At 37.0% G+C, this 15,336-nt stretch overlaps 2 protein-coding genes across 3 annotated transcripts in view; both read right to left on the minus strand.

The window, feature by feature from the left end:
• Positions 1-3,227: 3,227 nt before the first annotated feature.
• LOC122635118 (phenoloxidase 1-like) lies at positions 3,228-11,930 on the minus strand. Of its 2 annotated transcripts, XM_043824947.1 has the most exons (10): positions 11,350-11,930; positions 11,020-11,212; positions 10,693-10,916; positions 10,301-10,503; positions 9,491-9,908; positions 9,289-9,417; positions 8,571-8,898; positions 8,164-8,396; positions 6,973-7,161; positions 3,228-3,600 (listed from the first exon to the last, which is right to left on the minus strand). In XM_043824947.1, the coding sequence occupies exons 1-10, from the start codon at positions 11,464-11,466 to the stop codon at positions 3,529-3,531; spliced, it is 2,106 nt and encodes a 701-aa protein (XP_043680882.1). In that variant the 5' UTR covers positions 11,467-11,930; the 3' UTR covers positions 3,228-3,528. The 2 variants fall into 2 exon arrangements, with proteins under 2 accessions (XP_043680882.1, XP_043680881.1); XM_043824946.1 differs by lacking the exon at positions 3,228-3,600 and having other exon boundaries at positions 6,219-7,161; positions 11,350-11,625.
• Positions 11,931-12,840: 910 nt separating this feature from the next.
• The window catches only part of LOC122635122, a 9,588-nt gene continuing 7,092 nt past the window's right edge, over positions 12,841-15,336 (minus strand). Inside the window, exons 4-5 of the mRNA XM_043824964.1 lie at positions 14,912-14,985; positions 12,841-13,749 (exon numbers count right to left, since the gene is read on the minus strand). Of these exons, the coding sequence (XP_043680899.1) occupies positions 13,244-13,749; positions 14,912-14,985 (580 nt within the window). The 3' untranslated portion in view covers positions 12,841-13,243. The remainder of the gene's footprint in view (positions 13,750-14,911; positions 14,986-15,336) is intronic.

Genomic DNA, 15,336 nt, shown 5'->3' on the forward strand with positions numbered 1-15,336 from the left:
TTTCAGTAGATGCAAGCAATAATAATAATAAAAAAAAAGAAAGAAAAAGAAAAAAAAGAAAAGCAAAATAAATAAATTCCTCGGGTAGAATATTTTTATGGTTGGTAGAAAAAGATGTCTTTCGTAAAGAGACACAACCGTGTCGTGTAAAATATCGGGTGACGTACACGATTGTCTCCGCTTTCCGTCAAGCGTTAGAAAATGGAATGCGCACCGTCGTCGTCGTCGCTGTGAGTTCCTACATCAATGCCAACCTGAAACACAGACATTGTTCTCGACAACGTTTACAGCGTTATCACCAACGTTGGGTTCGTGTTGAAAAGAATAGGAAAGCTATGTGTATGCGCCGTATACGACGATGCAACGAGGGCCAAAGTTTTTCCATTATCCTCGCGAAAACTCGTCCTTGGTGACTCGTTTACGCGAACGAAGGGAAGGGAAGGGAAGGAAAGGGAAGAGAAGAGAAGAGAAGGAAAAGGGAAAGAAGAGAAACGATCGTCAACAAATTGGAATGAATTAGAATGATTTAGTCGAGAATTCGAATGAAAAGAATAAACGAAGAGAATCCAAGGAAATTTCTTTTTTTTTCTTCTTCCCTTTCCTCCGATAAAAATTTCAAGATTCTACTGCATTCGTTTCTCAACAGAACTTTTTCTCTGAGGGAGGGGAAACAAAAAAGAAACGAAAAGAAAAGAAAGAGAAAAAGAAAAAAAAGAATCGTCTTAAATAAAAAGGAAAAGAATTTCTGGCTGTCGATATAAATTTGAAAAGCGTCTTAAAGAAGAATGTGTTTGGATCGATAGTAAAAGCAGCGTGGGAGGTACCAGCTCAGCTAACTTTCAAACGAGAACGATAAGGTGCTAAAGAAAAAGATGAAGAAACGTAGCCAGACCAAAGAAGAAGAAAAAGAAGAAAAAGAAGAAGAAGAAGAAGAAGAAGAAGAAGAAGAAGAAGAAGAAGAAGAAGAAGAAGAAGATGATGATGACGAAAAGGAAAAAAAGTACTAGAAGAAGTTGAAAAAGAAGAAGGTTAGCGAAAGAGCAGGAAGGAAGATTCTCGTTTTCTTCGCCGTAACCGTCAGTACCGACGAGGTAATCGAATCGAAACTATAATAACTTTGTCCTGAACCGCGGTACCTACGGACAAACTTGATTTATCTTCGACAGCAGGACGACCGCAACGAAGTTTTTTTTTTCCATTCGACGGACGAAGAATAAAAAGTAAAAATAAAAAAAGGAAGACGATCGATAATTTCGATTTTCGTTCTTTTTAGAAGATTAATCGAAGATCACGGTCTTTCATAAGAATTATTTGACGGTCGCTATTGATCTCTCTCTCAAAAAAAAAAAAGTTGAAGAAAAATGTACTAAAAGAATTAGGTTGTTTACAAAAGAAAAAAAATCTATTCACCTCTATATTTTTCGTGCAAGTACCGCGTCGAGTGAAAAAACAAGAGCTCTGATAGACAAATTCTCACCGATTTCCTCTATCTCTATCCTCTCTCTTTCTATCTTTTTTCAACTCCCAGGAGAATCTTTTCCTTCGTAAGTACGAAGTCTTTTCCTACTTTCGATTCCTTCCTCGTCCCAGGAGGAAGAGTTGGGGAGTCCATGAAGAAGAAGAAAAAGAAAAAGAAGAAATAAAAGGAAGAAGAAGAAGAAGAAGAAGAAGAAAAGTCTGCTTGTACTACATCGAACGACCAATAAGCACGTCCACTCGAATTCAGAGTCACGTGGCTCACGAGAGAGTGCTTTGACGTTTAGATATGATCTTCTCGAATGATCTCTCGATCCGTTCGACGATCCAATTTACGTTGAATCGCGGAAAGCTTTCCCCTTTGGTACATAGAAACTTCTAACTCTAACTCTAACTCTCCTCTTTCTCTCTCTCTCTCTTTCCCACCCCCTATCATATATGTCCCGTTTGTATGAGAGCTTGATTTATACTCATTCGGAAAAAAAAAGCTAGAAAAATATGGGAAGGTAAAAATGGAAAGTCTTTATAAACGTCACGAAATTGAAAGAAAAAAAAATGAAAAAGAAAAAGACGGAAAGGGGGAAAAAAGTAAAAAAAAATAAAAAAAGAAGAAAAAAGAAAAAAAAAGAAATAGAAAAGTGGAGTGAATCGAGAGAGGACGTTTGACATGGATAACTTTTTTTTTCTCTTTCTCTCCTTCTCTCTCTCTCTCCCCTTGCCAGTAATTACATACGCATAGCCCTCGTAACTCGTGGTAGCAAAGTTTATGCCTCTTTTATGGACTGTGAAAGATTAATTATCGTCCCCATTCGTCGTCGTCGTCGTCGTCGTCGTCGTCGTCGACGTCGTCGTCGTCGACGTCGCCGTCGTCTCTGCGTCTACGTTCGTCGTTATTTAACCGTCATCGTTCACGTCGCGGAGCGTTTCGTTCGAGCACCTTTGCGCTTTAATTCCCTTTCCACCCTTTCGCAATTACGTTAATTAACGTAATTGGACAGGAAGTTGAACGTACGAGGACGAATCGAAGCCACGGTACGCGAACCGTTTTCTCCAAGGATGCTCTTATCTCTCGCGCGACTCCTCGGCAAATTATCCCATTAAAATTAGCATACCATCATCAACCCCTCTCACCCTATCACTCTACCACCCTTCATCGCATACCTACTCGTTTCTAGGGAAGCTATGAGAGAAAAAGACGACGTTAAACGTTACCAACTTCTTTGACCGAAAACCTTTCCTTTCGTTCGACCACTCGGCCCAAACATCCTCTCCTCCACCACCTCCATCAACTTTCACCCCCTTGACCTCTCACCCGTTAATCATTAAACTTATAAAGTTAAACTCAGCAGGTTATTTGCATAGTTTCTCACCACGAGACGCTCAATATAACTCGGGAATTTATCGTCATGCATACGTGTCGCGAGGCTATTAATTATGACGCCCGTTATTCAATACCGTGCCTGCTTTTTTACTTGCCTTCTTTCTCTTTCTCCCTCCCGCCCTTATTCTTTTTCTTTTTTCTCCCTTTTTCCTCCATTTTTCTTTCGTTTTTATCCGGCAACCCCACGGCCGCAAGTTACGCGAGCTTTTACGGCGACCTTCGTTATTTCCTTTAACGTGGCTACGTTTATACACTGTCTCTCTCTCTCTCTCTCTCTCTTTCTCTTCCCCTTTGTCTCTCTATCCCTTCGTCCTTTATCTGCTACTCGTGCCAGAAAATTTCTTTCTCTTTCTCTCTCTGTCTCTTTCTTTTTCTCTCTTTTAGTATCGATCCAGTAGTAGGCCGAAAGATCTCAACGATGACGACGAAATTGTCTTTATTGTGTTTATCCATTCGTCTGTTCAAACGCTATTCATCTTTTTTCTTATTTTAAAAAGAATGTTTCCAATTAAATATTTCGAATTTTATAGTAAAGGATAAAGAGTCCAAGATTAGATTTTCAATGTTTCTCCGTTTTCTTTCGTTTATAGTCGATTCGACGTTCGAAATAATTCAAGTAGAAATTCTTGAGGAATCAAGGAAATGAATTAATTTTTAAATGGGCTGTTAAATTACACGAGGAAACGAGAGGAAGAGGAAGAAGGAGGGGAGTTAGAAGGAGGAGAGGGTGGATGTAAATCCCTTATAATTCTAAATTAATTTCAAATAAGTTTAGCGAAAGTTCTTAGCTACTTCGACATTCTTTTCACACATTCTCTTTCTCTCTCTCTTTTTTCTTTTTATATTTCCTTCCTTATCCATCTACGAACCTTTGTAGATCCCCTCTCTTCTCCCCCAACTAACACAGTCTTGAACGAACGAAGCAGCCATATTAAATTCTTGCTATTTAATTTGAAGACCCTTTTTTCCGCTTGCAGACTTTAGAAAGTCGTTGACCTAAGTAATTCGATTCTTTTGTCCTCGGGTTATCGAGCCTACGTTAGCGAGCGATATTGAAAAAGGTTTCCCGTCGAGAAAGAAATTCTTTCACCACGAACTTCGACTTCTTATTTCAACTTCTTCACGATACCGAACCCCTTACTGGTCCCTATCATAAGATCTGACACGTATAAATGAATGAACGCGTTACTGCAATCGAGATCTCGCGGGTAGCTTTTATATATACAGGGTGTGCCTCTTATAAGATTCATTTCAAACTTCACGTCAAAAAAGAAAAAGAAAAGAAAGAAAAGTCTTCAGAATATTTTCTGATTTCAAGAAAACTTCGTTAGAAAAAAAAAAAGAAGAAAAAGAGAATAACCACGAGTCATTAATTTACAGGCTCGACAAATGTATTTAGAAATTTTACGTGAAAAGCAATATCTGCGTTTCGTAACGTGACATGCGTTATTTCATATGTATATATATATATATATATATATATATATATATATATATTTATTTATTTATTCACGAAAATGTTTGGAGGAAAAAAAAAGTTGCTCATTAAATTTTCAACAATTAAATGTCGTCAGAGAATATATATGTAGCACGTTACTTATTTAAGCACATAACTGCATAAACATATTATTATTGCCAGTGAAACGAAGATGTAAATTTATTCTCAAGATATGTATATGTATACGAAAGAGTTACTTATCAATAATGATCAATGTCTGTTTATATATACTAGAACAACCGAAGAATATACTAATAAAATAAAATTAACTCGAGTTGATTATTCGCATATGTCAATTATATATAATATAACTGAATCCTGTTTCTCTCCGTTATCTTTATGTATACGACAGTACAAGTATATGCAGCTATATACATATGTATGTATTTCGAATATAACATCGTTATATTACAATAGACGTCGACTATTCGTATGTAGTACAACATTGTACATACATAATGCAAACGGGCATGACCATTTATAATTGCTTTTAATTAGTGAAGGACTTCACTACTGATTTTCTCTTCCTCTTTCTTGCTTCATTCATCGTTCTCATTAACAATGAAAGAGAAATATTCCTCACCTTACGAAATTAAACGCATTAATGCAGTTATCACCCTTCGGTGAGCTTTCATTTACGAGAAACGAGTGACTCGAATGAACGACCTGAATTGGGACGACACGAGAACATAAACGTCGTCTTTGAATAATCGCCGCTGAAGTAAGAGAGAAAGAGAGAGAGGTACGTTACGTGATAAAAAGCTCGCTTTTGTTGAACTCTAGTGACAGCACTAGTTTTCTGTACTTTCCTGATTCGAAGGTTTCGTATAGAAACGTATACATCAAAAGATAAACGATGTCACTTTCATTTAAAAAAAAAGAGAGAGAGAAAAACTACGATAGAAACTTTATTATCCAATCAAAGTAAAGTTCTGAACTAATTATTATCTCCTTTATCATATTTCTTTTATTTTGTAATTATGAATTGTATGATATGAATGTTAATTATCATTTATAGAAACTAATTACAATGCAAATGTTTGTAAGATTAAAAAGAATCTCGAACGATCTGTTGAAAGATTTCTTGAAAATAAAATTAAATTACTGAATACTACATGTAGATTCAACAAGAAAGGGTTTCAGTATTTCTATTTACCTTCATCTTAATGCTTCATTTCTCTCAAGAGAAAGAGAGAGAGAGAGAGAGAGAGAGAGAGAGAGAGAGAGAGAGAGAGAGAGAGAGAGAGAGAGAGAGAGAGAGAGAGAGAGAGAGCGAAAGAAAAGGCAATAATATTCTCCTATTTCGAGGAGATAGAGACAGAAAAAGAGAGTGTAAAAGATAGAAACTACGAAACGGAAAGGAAAAAAGGGAATAAAAACGAGTGAGAAAAAAAGAAAAGGAAAAGAAAAAAAAGAAAGAAATGAAGGATTATTCCGCGAGGAAAATTCAAGTCGGGTTGGTAACAGCATATATCCATCTTCGTCGTTGCGGCACGTAGGTGGTACATACATACATGGATAGATATATTTTTCTTTTCTCCTTCGAGCGTAAATCCGCATTCGTCTGGTCGCCGCAGGACTTTCCGTAGAGAGAAACAAACGCGCAGGAATAAATGCATTCCGAAGGGAAGAAAACGTCGAGTAATGTTCCTCTGGATAACGTCAGATATGTGCTCGGGATTATATTACGTCGTTATATCGTGTTGTTACAAGAGAGGAAAGACGAAGGGAGATGGAACAATTTGTGTTTTCTTGAACCTTTAGGAAAGATAGAGAGAACACAAATGAGTGAATATGAAGAGAAAGGATAGTGAGAAAGAAATGAGAGAAAGAGAGAGAGAGAGAGAAATAGAACTCAAAAAGTACGTCAAGCAATCTGCATAATCGCCTTTGCCTTTATTTCATCATATTTCTTTTTCTTTTTGTATTTTTTTTTTCTTTTTCTTCTTCATTTTTTTTTTTTGTTCTTTTCCATTTGCTTCCTACAATCTAGTTCCTCGTGCAATAATGCAAGAAGGATGAGAAACGAGAACGGGGATATCGTTACCACGAATAAACATAGAATAAAAGGATGATAACCGAGTAGGAAGAGAAAGAGAGAGAGAGAGAGAGAGACAGAAAACGGATAACGTTTCGATTTTCCGCGCGGTTTCGATTTCCGTGTTTTTATCTTGCCAACCGAGGATCTTTCAATGGTCTCCCTTAGAAAAATAAATCCAAGAGAATAGAAGATCCCACAGTATCGAAAAGAGATTCGTAGATCGGATATACCAACTTCTAAGCTTACAATCATTGATTACGAAAGAAAATAAAATGGTCTTCTTTTTCTTTTTCATCTTCTGTGCACGTCGACCCCTCTCATTCGATTAGAAAAAAAAGGCAAAAATAAAAAAAGACGAATAAGATCGAAAAGAAAAATGTATGAGGAATAAACGTTTCTCCGTCTTCGTCTTTGATTAGTTTCATCCCATGAAGATCGTGACATCACGAGTACCCCCAATCCAATAAGCCATTGACGAAAGTAGCGTGAAAAGAAAAAAGATAGTCGGAGGAGTCCAATTCAAGCGAAGTTCAATGTATTACTCATGCTTCCCGATCTAGTTCTTGGTACGACGGAATCGGTAAAGTTTATGGTTATAGTAGTGACCGCCATATTGCCGGTGAGGAATTGTGTCAAATTATCAACGCCAGCACGTGGTCTGCGATCGAACGGATAACCCATGGGACGTGCGTCCGGATATTTGCGGTCCCTCAATCCGCAGAAACTCGCGGCATCCTTGCAACCGCTAGATTCTTCCTGTTCTACCTATAACGATCAAAGTGAATAAAATTCGATTATTAGCGCTCTTTTCCTTGATCTCGTTACTCCTTTCAAATACAATCCTTCGACAATCGTTCAATAAGTTCGATGTAACAAGAACGTTTCAACGTTAAAAGACAATCCAATCAAATCTTATCAAACAAACGCGACGCAGAGACCCAACTAATATCCCCGGATAATACTAGTTTAAACAGGGTAACTCGCGTGACTATTCCAACGTTTCGATAACTACATATTCCCTTCGTGCCCGACTCGGACAACGGAATGTTGTTGAATATCGGTTATCGAATACCCCGGGCGTAGCTCTCCTATAGTATAGACATGTAGAGGCAAACACAATAACTAAGATTCGAGCGATTATTAAAGCTGATCGAATTTTCGATGTATTCGTACAACTCCCAATTGTAATACCGATCAACTTTTCGCTTGATCGAAAACGAGAACTGGATTAAACCCATCGGTAAAGTCGTCCCATAAACTTGCTTTATATTGCCGTCGCTTTTAAATGTTAAATATTTCGAACATAGCTTAACGAGAGAGAAAGAGATAGAGGGCATTTTACGAACGATTAAATATGCACGTTTGATGAAGCTGCACAAAGGGTTTTGCCGTACTCTGCCAATCAGAAGGATCAACGTAAACGTGGAGCTCTATTGTGCACGCAAAAGGTACGTTGTAATTCGGTTATTAATTCAATGATAATGATGCTGCGTTCGCTTGACCGCCTCTTACCGTTAAATAGCGATGGCTATATATATATATATATATATATATATATATATATATATATATATATAGATACACATACATATAGGGTGTCCCGAAAATAGTAACAATTAATTTACGATAAATGAATATTAGCTACGTAAATTTTGCACGACTATCACTGTTCAAATATACAGGAAATATTATCGATTCGTTTGTGCAATAAATCCAATTAATAAATGTTCGACGATAAGCATATAAAAAAGAAAAGAACAAACTTACTGCATCACCAGTGTAATCAGATATCATGATAAAGAGATCCATAGGAAATCCAGCTTTGCTTCCTTTAGGTATAAGCAAATGTTGTGGCCAACCACAGCCACAGAAATTGAACTGTTCAAGACTGTCACCACTGATTGGCCTATTCTCATCAACGTTTCGGAAGGTTCTTTCGAAGGGAATCGTTAGCGAGGATTCGGTCGAACTACGCTGAATAGTATTTTGGCCAGGATTTACTATAAACATATAATAGAATAATGGATCATAAAGTATGATGCCTCATTAACATGGTAAGTGCTAAATACTAATGTCTTTCATTATTTCTTTTAAATAATATATTCCTTGTTTTTAATATAAGAATTATAACACGAAAATTCAAGGTATGAATCGTAGCAATTATTTTTACTTACACATAACCGAGAACTTATCCATTTCCATCATCAAATTTTTCTGTTGTCTGAAGGTGAATGGCAGGCCACGTTCGTCTACTCTAGGTGCCATGAATATGCGAACAGTACCTCTTTTAGGTGAATTATTGCGATTGTTTGCAACAACTATATAGGTAAAATCTGTATGATTGAGATGAGTGAATCTGACGAGGACTGGACCACGTGGCGTGAAATCGAGGCCACGAGACAAATCGATGTCGCTCTTGTTCCAGAAAGTGTACAAATTATTTGGAGGTTGATTCGCTGTAGTCACTCGAATATCAGCGATCTCTACTCCTGGAAAATCGAGCTACAAAGAGTAGAGAAAAAAAATAATAAAGATCGATTGAAAAATGGTACGATTTATTTCAATTGAATTGTTTTCATTAACTCGATATATATATATTTAAAAAGTGGAATAAGAAAGTATTGCATAAATTTCAACCTCAGAAATACTAAATCTTGATTTCTTAATGTTTAAATATGTACTTGTAATTTTTAATGAGAGATAAGTCGTGCACGAAGAAGTAAATAGTTCAAACTCGTTAATGACCGTTCAATTCTACAACGAAAGTGGAAACAAGACGTTAAACAAATTCCGAAAAATAAACTCGATCGAGAAATGACGCCCATCATCTTTTTCGAATAAAAGATGGTGTGTTAAATTAATGAGATATATTTCAACGATGAGAAAACTTACTTGTTGTACGCTATACTCGGGCAGAGTATTTTTATGTTCTTGGAAGATATCATCACAAAATGCATGGAATCTATAAAATATTGGATCTCTCATAGCTGTAGCAGGTTCACCCATGACACTAAAAGTTTCCTAAACAACGACAAACAATATTCCAACTGGTTCTTATCGATTGATATTCCTTCATTCAACAGGTTGTCCTTACCAAATAACGATTATCCGGATCGTGAACGTAAGAGATCAATACATGACCAAGATTATGAAGATCACCGTATAGATTCAAATTAGGAGTGAGTATACTAGACTCCATGATGTTTCCAAGAACGTCAATACCACTTTTTTCCGTAAGTGGTACCCTTTCCCCTTTGATATTGGTGATCGATCCGGTATGAATGGCCTCATAAATACGATCTCGCCATCTCTCCAAATCTTGAATGTCAAAGTCCAATTGATCGGCCTGCCTGTTGATATCATGCAGAACGGCACCGCTAGGACGAGCTGGCCAAGTACGACTTGCCGTCAACGAGTCCAACTTAGGGAAGTATCCTTCAGGAATGGGTTCTCGCCAATTTATCAATCGCGTCACGCGTCCCAACCGGTTGCACAGACGTTCGCAATTATATCTGGGTGGATATATATATAAATATATAAATATATATATGTATATATATATCTATATATACGTATATCAATTATTCATTTATTATCTACGATTGGATTAATTTTCTTCGACTAGTTTTTCCTATCTTTTCTTTTTGTTTTATCTTGTTTCTCTTTTTTTTCTGCTCGAAAGTTAAGGATCTTAGAAATCAATCAATCGATACAAATTTCTCGTATCACTGGACACAACCGATACATGCTCAATAAACCGAACAATCGGTTAGCAACGATCAAAGGGCTTTCATAGTGTAAGGGATGAAAAGTTAATTAGCTCAATGTGTAGAAGCTAGGGACGGTAGTAGTGTACTATAGAGAACGTACGATCTATCCGGCTTATGACTAGCTACTGGCGCACCTGGCTTGGATCTGCTGATGCATGTAGTAGAAGAGCTCCCCACGTCGATCCTTGTTAACGATCCTGACGTCGGCCTCGAATGGATATACCAGATGCCAGTGCCAGTGATGAAGATTGACCCCGATATCTTCTCTCCAGTAAGCGACTCTATGCTCCTCATCGAGATCGGAAGCAGTATAATCCCGCGGGATTTCGATGGGAATCTAAATGCAAGGTAATACGAACTAAACGTACCTATGTATGTAGGAGCTTCGTCTTCTATCAAAATGAGATCAACTGAGACTACTATAGCTAATAAGAAACACGTTGGAGCTAATCTTTATCGCTTTTCTCGTTGATTAACCTTAACTTTACAACTCGAGAAAAGCCTGTTTAATTATTTCGTGCCTTACCCTTTGACCGGCAGACGATATGTTCGCTTCTTCTCTAGCACGAGAAAAAATACCACCGTCTATATACTTGTCAGGGAAAACTTCGTGCAGTGGAGGAATCGGTAGATTCTTTGTATCCGGACGATGTAGTATAGCAACTGAGAGAGCGTAAATAAACATATTCGGATTCATTCGATCACGACAATAAACTGCTACCGATAAGAAATCCTCGTAGGTCCTCATACCTAAAGGCCGTAAAATTCTACGTGAATAAAACTACATCCGTTCGTTCGATTTTGTTGTAAAAGAAAGAAAAAAATAAACAAAGAAAAAAGGAAACAAACAAACCCATGAATATATCAATCAGACGAGCAGCTACTTTACGATGAGCCGGAATGAACAAAGAAAAGGGATCCCTTCGTCCAAGTTGCATGGGAATACTAAGATCCGGTAAACTAATCTGCTTTACGGATATCTTCGAATCGGTCGTTTCGCCGAATCGATTGAATATGTCAACGGCAGCAGGGCGATATTGATCGGGCTATACGTGCGATATAAAAATCAAATATAGAACACGTCGAGAAAAATACATAAAATAAAGATCGAATAAAATGAAAAAAAAGAAGAGATAGAGAAAAAGATGAATAAATCATGCGATCTCTATCAAATTGTACGTACCAAGTAATCAGGTGGTATGTCAAAAGCGACACGTTTGTCTCCTTTAGGCACATAAACTGGTTCGGCAGGCCGATCGAAAAGATAGAGAATTCCTGACTTAGAATCGTCGTTCGACATATCGAAGCCGTGTCAAAGTCGAAATAAATTTTATAACTAACAAGAAGTAACGCTGACAATACGTCGAAAACGATGATACTATCGACAGAAATTTGAAGCAACTACTACTGCATGTAAAAGCTTCGATTTTTCGATTTCTTCTGAAGAAACAGTACTGAGTTGTTTGCTTTTATATGTCTCTCGTTCAGGATACAGTGGTTCAAATTACAGTGGTATTAAAATGAAAAGAAAAAAAAATAGAATGGCACCGCACGGCACGTTGACCACAAAATCCGTTTAAGAGCCTCGACGGATCTTGTCCTATTTTATTTCTTCCTTTTTTTCCGATCTTTTCCTGTTTTCGAGATTGTCCTGTTTGTCTAATCGATAACTTTTAAACTTGAAGATAATACCGTTGTATATAATTTTTTTTTCCTTCAAAAAATTAACACACTAATTTTTTAATAACTCGACAAATTGGAATTTCTAATGAATTTTTTTCATAGTACATACTCCCGCACCTTTATTTGGAATAAAAAAAAAACCTAAACTGTATGATCATCCTATAGAAACATCCGTTATCTATCTCTAAGCTTCAAGATTAATGATACACGGTGTGTATACGAATGGATAAGAGAAGAAAAAATAAAAAAAAAAGCTATTCAATCAAGGAGCAACCTCTTCGATGCAATGAGCTTTTGCTTTCAGTATCGTCATCTCTGTCGTCGCGGTTGCAGACGTATTGAGATCACGAGACGGTTAAAAAATAAAAAGGAAGAAGTAGAAGAAGAGAAAAAAAAAAGAGAGAAATTTTCGTTACAAAAGTCGAGTGAAAAGCTACGAAAATGGAAATATAGAAAGAGAGAAGGAAAGCTATGCGAAAAATTATGAAGAGAGGACATATACACGAGCCAAAGTTTCAAGAACATTTCAGTCATCAAAATAATCTCGAAATGGTGCTTGCTGGTAAGTGCAAGTATCTTTTATTGACGGAGTTTGCTTTTACATTTTGCTCATCTCGTCATCGAGTTTTCTATCTATCTATCTATCTATCTATCTATCTATCTATCTATCTATCTATCTATCTATCTATCTATCTATCTATCTATCTATCTATCTATCTATCTATCTCTTTCAATAACGTGAGTCGGCGTGTATCGACAAATGTGTATATAGTATCTAGTAACTTGGCTTACCCTTTCGAATTTCCGAGAGTTTCTCTCTGGTCCATTTTCCTAACCAAATTTCTAATCACTTTGTTCCATTTCTAAATTACACTAATCGTGTAAATCATATCTAGCTAATAACGATTCATCACGCGACGATGTATTCGTAATCCCATCGTCTCGTTAAAAGGAATACAAAGGAGAATGGTACTTCGATGATATCTCTGTGTTTCAGGATCGTACACTCAATTATTTATTCATTTATTTATATACTCATTTTCTTCATAAATTTTCATATCGACAAAGAGATATCTCTATCTTACTGTTCGTATTATAAATAGTATTTCGTTAATTAGAACGAAAGAAAGTAAGGACAATTAATTATTCCAAGGACAAAACTTTGTTGGAATGAAAACTTTTAGGTGTTCAACAAACACTGTTGGAGAGAATTAACGAGAAAAAAATATCACGAAGAGACAAAGAAGGAAAAACAGAAAGTGCGAAGGAAAAAAAAGAAAATCACCTGGATGAAAAAAAAGGAATATCATCGAAAAGAAAGGTAGTAATCGTCATCATCGTCGTCGTCGTCGTCGTCGTCGTCGTCGTCATCAGCATCATCATCATTATCGTGATTAGGATTCGACAAATACGTTGTTCCTTCTTCTTCTGCTCCTCTTTCGTCGTCTACTTCTCCTCCACCTTCTGAATCTCTCTCTGACTGGTTTGGTCCTTCTAAAATCATCTTCCATATCATCATAATCCTCATTTAGATCATCCCGAGTTTCCAAGCTTCTCCGTAGGCGTCTAGAAACCCGTAGACGCGTTGTCGTGGTTTCTCCACAACTTGGATCGTCGCAATCGATGAGGAGCCTTGAATCGCCTATCCATTTCCCGTGGCAGCTCGAATTCATCGCCGTTCTAGCGGCACTTCCGCCGTCGACGGACGTCGATAGTTTCCATCTGCCAATACCCACGAGCAAGTTCCCTCTTCTACCATCTCTTCTACTACTACTACTACTACTACCACCACCACCACCACCACCACCATCACCATCACCACCACCTCCTTTCCCCTCCTCGCTTTCCTCATCCTCATCCTCCTCGTCATCCTCGTGTCGTTCAACGCATATTCTCGTACCTAAAAAAGAAAACAAAAAAGGGACAAGAAATCCAACTATTTTACGATCGTGAATGAAATCGATAAAAGGAAATGTATATCCAAAATGTGATCTCCTTTAAAATAAAGATATATTTATTAAGGAAAGCAAGAAAAGACAAAAAAAAAGGAAAGAGAAAGAAAAATAATGAATTGTTTTCAAACGAAAATTTTTTCCATAGATTTGTTGTCTTTATACACCGAAGTGAGCTTTACTTTGATATATTAGCTTTTAAATCAACGTTTGTTATGTTATCAGCTAAAAGAACTCACGTAAAATAACATTTTTCATGAACAGAGAGAGACAGGAATAAGAAACAAAAAGAATAATAAAAAATGAAATCATATCTCTCTGGTACAATCGTAACACACGATCAGCACTTTCGCGGTAAATCTATCGGAGAACGGGCGTACTGTTATACTATGTATGGAGAAAAAGATCGGTTATCTCCGTTTCACCGCGTATCCGCAATATCCGGAAACACGACTCTGGTGTTGGCGATTCTTCGATAAGGATAACGCCGCGTTCTAAATCGTCGTGGATGAAATCGTGGAGGGCCGATTTGGCAGAGATAAAAAAAAAAGCACTATGATGTCGCTCGTTCACTCGACGGCTGTGACGAGAACGAGACCATACACCACTGGGACACTAGGTATATTGCGGGAGAGTAAGAGAAAAGAGAGAGAGCTCTAGAATAGACGAGTTTGTATTCAAAACGAGAAATCTTCCTGTTATTTCTCGTACGAGATTCGACGGGTTTTTCCTGACCGATGTTTTACACGGAGAAAAATATTATAGTGACGTTGATGAAAAGTTTCGCTAACAGAGATTTCAAACAAACAAACCGAAAACAAACAAGAATATTCTATAAAAAATTCATCACACCGGATCGTTCAATTTCGATATTTTTTCTCGATCATCTTAATTTCTTCGTTTTCTATTTTTCTCGTCGAAAATATTCAATTGCCTTTGTTTTCTTTTTTTATTTTTTATTTTATTTTATTTTATTTTAATTTATTTTATTTTTTTTATTTGGCGACGATACATGGTATAACACGTGTCACAAATAATAGGATTTTTGTTTGCTTGTCTCTTTTGTATCTATTTTTCTTATATGCATACGTCTACGATATCCATCCTTACCTTCGACCAAGAAAGAAGATATCCGTTTGCAAGCTCTAGAGGCACGCACGATGGTGAAGGCGACACATCTCTGGCTGAAAGGTAGGAACGATTCGATTAGAAGTAACATCGTGATATCCTATCTGAGTTGACAGGCGAGAAGGATCAGAAGTGAAAATGCAGAGAATGTGGTTTGAAATGGAGCTTTTAAAAATTTATAAACCTCTACTATAATTCGCTTTTTTTTTACTACAAATACATTATTGAACGTTAGAAAATTTGAAATATTTTGGGAGAAAAGAAAACTTTTATCTCTTTTTCTGTGCGAGAGAGAGAAAGAGGGGGAGATCTGTCAACCTGTCAAACTTTTACCGAGTAAGCTAACATTTGTATGTTAAAAGAGAGAGAGAGAGAGAGAGAGAGAGAGAGAGAGAGAGAGAGAGAGA

The sequence above is a fragment of the Vespula pensylvanica genome, chromosome 17 (genome assembly GCF_014466175.1).
Source record: "Vespula pensylvanica isolate Volc-1 chromosome 17, ASM1446617v1, whole genome shotgun sequence".
In the NCBI taxonomy this organism is placed as follows: domain Eukaryota; kingdom Metazoa; phylum Arthropoda; class Insecta; order Hymenoptera; family Vespidae; genus Vespula; species Vespula pensylvanica.